Below are 8,866 nucleotides of genomic sequence, written 5' to 3'. Positions count from 1 at the left end.
AGTGAGTGATATGGAAGTTAGGGGAAAGTTTCAGAGGAGGCTGTTCGATTGATATGTAGCTTGAAAGCCATTAATCACCAATGATAGGTTTAGAGAGCATAAGGGCACTCAGATTTACATCTTATCTTAGAGGTGGCACATCGGACAGTGCAGCATCCCCTCAGTACTGGCATTGGAGTGCCAGCCATATTTCTGTGTACAGATCTCTGGAGTGGGGTTTGAACTTTTACTCTTGAAACAGATTTGATTGGTATCTTTACAATATTAAAATAACTGGGCAGTGCCAGTGTGGGTAGATTTGAAATTAAATGGGTTGGAGAGAACCAGGGAAGTTGTCATATCTGCCACTTCCCATTCTTCATTCCCTCGTCCCACTCTCAAAAAGGCCAATGCACGCACCCCCTCCCCCCAACCACGTGGGCAGCAGAGTGCAAAGGCAAGGCCTTGGCGTCGCTAACCAATCCCAATCCTCCATTCATTGAGACCCGCATGCGCTTTGGCGGCCTGGTTTCCGATTGGAGGATGCGGGGGGCGGAGCTTGACCGGTCGCTGCCGTCGCGGGGATGACGTAACGTCGGCGCAGAGGGCATGCGCAATTGCAGTCGAACGTAGCGGTTCCCGGCATCCTTTGTTGACGGGCGAATGAATGGAAATGTCTGAGGCTGCAGGAATCGAGCTCATCATCAACCCGGAAGCGGAGGCCAGGGCCCCCCAGTGCCCACATGGTAAGGACAGAGTGTGTGAGGGAGGGAGAGAAGGGGAGCGGCATAGTGGAGATTCAGAACTTGCACTGGTGCTGCACGCAGCAGGCCGAGGAAGCACCTGTTTACTGGGAAACAAAAGCAAAATACTAGATATGTTGAAATAAAAAGAGGATTTGTCGCTTAAAGCTCAGCAAGGATGTTGAACAAGGTTACGGACGGCACTTGTGGAGTTACCTTTTCAGGTCCATGGCATTTGATCAGAACTGGAAGCTGTTAGATGAACTCGGGAACCATCTTCCGATTCCACCGATGCTGTCTGACCGGCAGGATCTCATGTAGCGTTTAAATTACCATTAGCAACCGAGAAATATGTGCGGCTGATAACTTATGCTTTAAGGAAGGGCTGTCAACATCAACAAGGGAATGTCGGGAGTGCAATTTATGTGAAGGGTGAACACAATGATTGTGGCGCAGTTGGTAGACATCTCATCGCTGAGCCAAAGGTTTTGGGTTCAAGTCTCACTCCAATATCGAGGCTGAGAGCTCTGTTAAGTAAACTACTCAATAAATGCCATGATGTGGAGATGCCGGCGTTGGACTGGGGTGAGCACAGTAAGAAGTCTTACAACACCAGGTTGAAGTCCAACAGGTTTGATTCAAACACGAGCTTTCGGAGCGCAGCTCCTTCCTCAGGTGAATGGCCATTCACCTCGCAATGGTTCCTCGCCATTCACCTGAGGAAGGAGCTGCGCTCCGAAAGCTCGTGTTTGAATCAAACCTGTTGGACTTTAACCTGGTGTTGTAAGACTTCTTACTGTGCTCAATAAATAGTTCAGTTCAGCATTGCTCTTTCAGAGGTGCTTTCTTTTGGGTGAAATGTTAAACCAAGGCCTCAACTGTCCCCTTGGATAGATGTAAACATTTCTGTGGCGTCATTTTGAAGAGCATGGGAGCGGTCCCGTGTATCTTGGTCACTATTTATCACTGGACCAACTCCCATCACAAAAACATGGGGTGGGATTCTCCGTTTCGGAGACTTAAGTATTATCAACGACGCAGGATTTGTGGACTTTCACGACAGCAAAACTGGTGGCGAACCTGGGCCGATTCAGCAACTGTGGAGGGGCTAGCACTGGCACCATGGGGAACAGAATTGATTCCAATGAAAAACGGTGTGGGATTCGCTGGATCTGTGTTTGACACTCAGAGGCTGATAAGCTGCAGCCGATTATATACATTATGATCTCTCTCTCTCTCTCTCTCTCTCTCCCCCACCCACACACACTTATCCCAGCCAACAAAATGGCACTGGTTGTGCTGGAGCTGCTCATACAGCTGATGGGTCGACTGGGGCCAGAGGGCGCCTCATGAGGTGGTTTGGGGGAACACCTATACAACCCATGGCTCGAAGTTCACTGTGGGCTGTCAGCGGCAGACGTAGCTACATGGCTGCCTTTCTGGCTGCTGCAATGGTGTTCTATGTCCTGGCAAACCCCGCTACTCCCTCTGGTCCTGGTAGAAGCCCCCTCCCCCCGGCCAGCAGCGTATCTGTCAGCAAACTATGGTGACATTGGACACCTTCTGTACTCCTCTCCCTCAGCAGCCACGACACCGGTTTCACTATTTTTTTCAAAGCACAAGTGAACCGTGCTGTTGGGAACTCGACCCATCGGAGGCGGAGCATCGTGGAGTCAGGCCTGCTAATAATATGCAAACGGTGTCTATGTGCTTTCCGGACCACATTGACGCTGCTGTTGAGGTGACGGCGAATAGCGATTTGAAGTCAAATGACGCCCGCCGCAATTTTAGTGTTGGAACCTATTCTCCATCCAATTGCCTATGATCTGTCGATGTTTGTGGGAGCTTGCTGAGTGCTTTTGGTTTCCTACATTGAGCCTGACTGTGCCTCAAAAATACTTAATTGGCTTGGTTTAACATTTCACTTTGAGAAGACCCATGGTCCTGAAAAGTGTACCTTAAATGCAGTTTTTAAAAAAAGAAATGGAATCCTGTACTTTTAAAACCGAGAGGAGGACAACTCATTGTTAGTGACTGAGGCACAAGCAGACTGGAAAAACTTCCCATTTGAGATTACCTTTACACGTCAGAACCAAGTATTAAGCTAATATGTTTTTCGTTTGTGGTAAGTCACTTTGAACCACTGCAGTCCATATAGAATAGGTACACCCACAGTACAGTTAAGGAAACCGTTCTAGGATTTTGACCCAGCAACAATGAAGGAAGAGCAATATCAATGCCAAATCAGGACGGTGTGTGACTTTGGAGGTTTCCTCCACAAACCCGAAAGACGTGCTGTTAGGTGAATTGGACGTTCTGAATTCTCCCGTGTACCCGAACAGGCATCGGAGTGTGTCGATGAGGGGATTTTCACAGTAACTTCATTGCAGTGTTAATGTAAGCCTATTTGTGACAATAAAGATTATAAAACAAATAAAACCAAACCTAATGACACCAATCTTATTTACTTTCTGAAGGAAGTAAACGTATTCTCGGATAAGCAGCATTTCATGTTTAGGGGTAGAATCATAGAATGCCGAAACTGCAGGAGGCCATTCAGCCCATTAAGTCTGCACCGACAATCCAAAAGAGCACCCCCCCCCCCCCCCAATCCCATGCAAAACCCTTGATGTTCACCCAGATCGTCCTTACTGCGGGTGCCCGATACAACAACCAAACCCAATCCACAAACCCCGGCCCAAACCGCCCCAGTACCTCCCACAAATATTCCCATTCTACCTGATCAAAGACATTCTCCGAGTCCATGGCGACCGCCACCTCCACATTCCGTCCCTCTGAGGGCATCATTATAACGTTTAACAAATGTCTAATATTAGCCAACAGATGGCTCCCCTTTACAAACCCCGTCTGGTCTTCACCTATCACCTGTGGCACACAGTCCTTAATCCACGAGACCAAGATCTTTACCAACAACTTAGCATGTACATTCAGCAGTGAAATTGAATTAATGATATCAACCCCTGCAATAGCGTCCGGGGGGGGGGGGGGGGGGGGGGGGGGGGGGGGGGGGAAGAGAGCTCTCCCTTCTCCTTCGCCTCGTTGAATGTCCTTACCAGCAGGGGCCCCAGGTCTCCCAAAAGCCTTATATAAAATTCTACCAGGAGGCCATCCGGGCCTGGGACCTTCCCCACCTGCACCGTCCCCATACTCTCCTTCACCTCCACCAATCAAATGGGTGCTCCCAGCCCTTTACCAGTTCCTCCTCCACCTTGGGGAACTCCAACCTGTTTAAAAATGCTTCATTCCCCCCTCCCCTGCCTGCCCAATCCGGGGGCTCCAAATTATATAATCTCTTCTAAAACTCCTTGAAAACCCCATTCATCCCCATTTGGTCTAAGACCATATTTCCCCTCCTATCCTTCACCTATCATCTCCCTCGTCGCCTCCTGCTTCCTCAGCTGATTGGCCAACATCCTGCTTGCCTTCTCCTCATACTCCTAGACTGGCCCTCCACAACTGCCCCACTGCCTTATCCGTAGACACCTGACCGTAGATAACTCCAACTGGAGTTTCTGCTGCTTTTTCAACAGTCCAGCCTCCGAGACCTCCAAATACAGTCCATCGACCTGCAGCATCTTATCCACCAACCTCGCCATCTCTGCCCATTCATCTTGTCCCCATTGGGCTGGTAGGGTCGACCCCTTGCTCTCCGCCAGCTTTCTCTGTGTCGCACGAAGAGTGTCTTGCTTTTGCAGCTCCCTCTAAATCCACTTCTGGTCCACAAATCCATTCACTGGTGGAGTATAGTTTTCCTCCACCATTCCTGCACCCTTTTCATTCAAAACATCCGCCTGGCAATTGAGGAAAAGGACCAAGAAGACCGCCTCGAGTTGGAGCTTCCAAATGTACGATCACTCACACCATGGCTGCCACCGGAAGTCTCTCGACTATATGCATACTAAACAGCCCAAATAAGATGCAATAGATAAGAGCCAACAGATCAAAGTTTTTCAGACCTGCCACTGAGACGCGAATGGTAATGGGCATTTAAGCAAGTGACGGAAGGAGAAGGTGACACTGAAGTCAGTGAATTGAAACTGAAGTCAATGGGAATCAGGAGGGAAACTCTGCTGGTTAGAGTCCATATCTAGCACAAAGGAAGATGGTTATGGTTGTTGGAGGCTGATGAGCTCAGTCCCAGGATATCACTTCAGGACTTCCTCAGGGTCATGTTAGAGGCCCAACCATCTTCATCTGCTTCATTGATAACTTTCTCTCCACCATATGAACAGAAATGGAGGGTGTTTGTTGCTAACTGCACAATGTTCCATTACATTTGCATATTTTCTGATAATGAAGCAGCTGTGTCTGCATGAAGACAGACCCGGACAACATGGCTTGATCTGACAGGTGGCAAGTAGCATTTGCACCAGACATACCAGAAAATGACCATCACCAAAAAAAAGAAACATCTATTCAGCTCTTCCAGACATGAAATGGCATCACTATCACTAAATCGGCCATCGTCAACATCCTGTGGGAGTCACCATTCACTAGAAACTGAACTGGATCAGCTGTAGAAATACTGTGGCTGAAGGAGGCCAGAGGCTAGGAATTCAGTGGCGGGTAACGAAAGCCGAAAGCCTGACCACCATCTACAAGCCAGGTCAGGAGTGTGACGGAATAGTGTCCATTTGTCTGGATTATTGCAGCTCCAACATACAAGATGTTTGCCACCATCCAGAACAAAGCCCCTTTTATTCCCACCCCATCAATCATCATAAACATTCACTCACTCCACTATCAGTTCAGCAATGCATATTATTTACATAATGCACAGCAGCAAATTGCCAAGCGTCCTTCTGCAACACCTTCCAAACCCATTATGTCTACCATCTAGAAGGGCAAGGGCAGCAGATGCATGGGAGCACAGTGAGTAATTAGACAGGTAATTGGAATGTTGATCTTTATTTAAAGGGAGATCGTACGTATTGCTGCAACTGTACAGGGTATTGATGAGGCTGCAACTCAAGTTCTGTGTACAGTTTTCGTCTCCTTACTCGAGGAGGGATGTACATTGCATTGGAAGCATTTAAGAGAAAATTCACTAGGCTAGTCCGAGGATGAAGGGGTTGTCTTATGAAGAAAGGGTGAGCAAGTCGGGCCTATATTCATTAGAGTTCAGAATAATAATTATCTTTATTAGTTTCACAAATAGGGTTACTTTAACACTGCAATGAAGTTACTGTGAAAATACTGTAGTCGCTACGTTACAACACCTGTTTGGGTACACTGAGAAAGAATTCAGAATGTCTAATTAAAAAAAAATAAAGTTAGAGCACCCAATTATTTTTTTCAAATTCAGGGGCAATTTAGTGTGGCCAATCCACCTACCCCGCAGATCGTTTGGGTTGTGGGGGTGAAATCCCACATAGACACTGGGAGAATGTGCAAACTCCACACGGACAGTGACCCAGGGCCGGGATCGAACCCAGGTTCTCAGCATCGTAGGCAGCAGTGCTGACCACTGCACCACCCGAGAATGTCCAATTCACCTAACAAGCACGAGCTGGGAATCGAACCTGGGTCACTGGTGCTGTGAAGCAATAGTGCTGACCACTGTGTTACCACATCACCCACTTCCAAACCTTGCTACTTCATAGGGCTGTTGTGAGTCAACTGTGTGAGAAACCGGGACCAAATATTAACTAGGTTCTCAAAAAAAACAACCGTTTCCTAGCATTGTGGATAGCACAATTGCTTCACAGCTCCAGGATCCCAGGTTCGATTCCTGGCTTGGGTCACTGTCTGTGCGGAGTCTGCACATCCTCCCCGTGTGTGCGTGGGTTTCCTCCGGGTGCTCCGGTTTCCTGCTACAGTCCAAAGATGTGCAGGTTAGGTGGATTGGCCATGATAAATTGCCCTTAGTGTCCAAAATTGCCCTAAGTGTCCAGAATTGCCCTTAGTGTTGGGTGGGAGTACTGGGTTATGGGGATAGAGTGGAGGTGTTGACCTGGGGTAGGGTGCTCTTTCCAAGAGCCGGTGCAGACTCGATGGGCCGAATGGCCTCCTTCTGCACTGTAAATTCTATGAAATAAAGGACATTTTCCTGATAATTCAACATTTTATAGTCACTTTTTCTGCATCCAAATTCTCAAACTTCCTTTTTCTTTATTATTCGCGTGTTGTGGTGGTCACTGCCAAGGCCAGCAGTTGTTACCCATTCATAATTGTCTTTAACTGAGTGGCTTGCTAAGCCAGTCCAGAGTCAACCGCAGTGAGATCTGAATTTGTATTCTCTAGATTATTAGTCATGTAATATCTCCGTTTATCAAGGCATACCTTTCTATTTCTTTCCTGACATAATCATCTTTTATGATCATTCCAGATTGTTTGACCCCCTGCAGTCACTTCCACTGCCAATGTGGTTAGCGATTCAACAGCGTGGGCCAATTCAACATTTTTCACGTTGACACCAAAGGGAAACAGTTTTTGTTTTGTTAATCATTGGTCTTCATTGTTAGAATAATATTGGCCAATTACATTCCAGGAAATAGGTTCAAATTTAATTTTTCAAAGACGATATTCTTTTACAAAAGCAAAAAATGGCAGGAATCGCACAGAAATGCTGGAACTATGACAGCCTCCATGGAGTGAGAAGCAGAGTTCAAGTTTCAGCTCAAAGACCTTTAATCAGAATTGGACTTTCCTTCACCCCCGCCAGCCATGATTATGTCACTGGATTGGACTCTGTCAACTATTGTTTTATTTGTTTCCTTTTTAATAGTAGAAGATGAGCAGAACGCTTTGCAAACTGCAAATATGCTAACAAATGCCTGTCAAATGCTTGACACTTTACAGAAGCTGCTGAATGCATTGTTGATATGAAACATTTCAGCCATTCAGAGATAGATTTTCAGCATTCCCAGTTTGTTTATTGTTACCTAACACTGAATAGGTGCTGCTTTGCAGGGACAGTCACTGCTTTGCGGGGCCTGTCACATGAGCTAGGCTGTCGGTAAAGAAATGTATCTAAACTGGTTTTGAAATGTTAAATGTCAAAGAATGCTGCAATCCTTTGGGTGTGATTTGAATATTATTTCCTGTTCTGCATCCATTGAAACATGCTTAATCTTATGACAAATGTATTTTCCGAAATTGATAGGTGGATCACAGCACTTTGTTGTACTGAGACTATTCCGATCAACAATGTTCTTCTCTTGCCCATCCCATTACCAGAATATAGTGACATGTGATACCTTTAAAGGAAGTTGCTTATGACTTGATTTATAACGTACATTTACATATTAATTGCATTTCTCAAACATCTCAAAGCAATTGACATACACTAAGCTTCATTGAAGGTCACTGATATGCAATGTCAAAGTAATATCTGGGGAAGAATTGTCAGCTTGGATTTCCTGTGGTTGTGGGGATGATTTGATGCTTCCTATTGTTAGTACCATATACAAATTTGGAGACCTACTCTCCAGCCCTCCATCCATGCAATCAAAGTACGCATTGAGCAGAAGCAATTCCAGAAGGAGAAACTTGGAACTCCCTTGTTACCCTGCCGAACAATCTCAGTTGGAAATTCAATTTGACCGAACGTCCACACACTGCCTTCTGGGGTTGCAGATTTCCACTGCCTTAAACCATGTTGGCTTCTTCTATTTTGCCTTCATCTAGATATTTGGTTAATCTCACTTATATTGTGATCAGTTGCAATTCAGGGATAGTGGAGGGAACTTGAGCTTAGAGTCTGAGGAGATGGGGGAGGCCCTAAATGAATATTTTGCTTCAGTATTCACTAGTTGCTCATGAGGATAGTGTGAACCAGGTTAATAGACTCAAACAGGTCGATATTAAGAAGGAAGATGTGCTGGAAATTTTGAAAAGCATCAGGATAGATGCACTTTAGAAGTAATTTATTAGATTGTAAAGCAATTGTGGATGACCTGATCAAGCGATGAAGCACTATATTAGTGAAGGCATTTTGAGTAGGTATTTTGCTTGCTCCTCAGATGCACTCAGTGCTGCTCTGTAGCTTTCCCAATAGCTAGATCAAGAAAGAAATGCAGAGCTGGCTTTTGAAGTGTTAATGTTCATCTGTCTAAATGATGTAATTCCTAGCGTGTGATGTTCTTGTTCATCTGTTGAAACCTGATTATTTTACAGTAACT

General features: G+C 45.9%; 1 protein-coding gene across 2 annotated transcripts in view; it reads left to right on the top strand.

The window, feature by feature from the left end:
• Positions 1-546: 546 nt before the first annotated feature.
• The window catches only part of zcchc4 (zinc finger, CCHC domain containing 4), a 101,718-nt gene continuing 93,398 nt past the window's right edge, over positions 547-8,866 (top strand). For both annotated transcript variants that reach the window (XR_005460003.1, XM_038791467.1), the window contains exon 1: positions 547-725. Coding sequence is in view for 1 of the 2 variants with exons in the window: in XM_038791467.1 (XP_038647395.1) it covers positions 647-725 (79 nt within the window). In the remaining variant the exon portion in view is untranslated. The remainder of the gene's footprint in view (positions 726-8,866) is intronic.

This window comes from Scyliorhinus canicula, chromosome 3 (assembly GCF_902713615.1).
Source record: "Scyliorhinus canicula chromosome 3, sScyCan1.1, whole genome shotgun sequence".
Lineage (NCBI taxonomy): Eukaryota > Metazoa > Chordata > Chondrichthyes > Carcharhiniformes > Scyliorhinidae > Scyliorhinus > Scyliorhinus canicula.
Note: the sequence above shows the minus strand (reverse complement) of the source record. Positions and strands in the feature narration are given on the sequence as shown.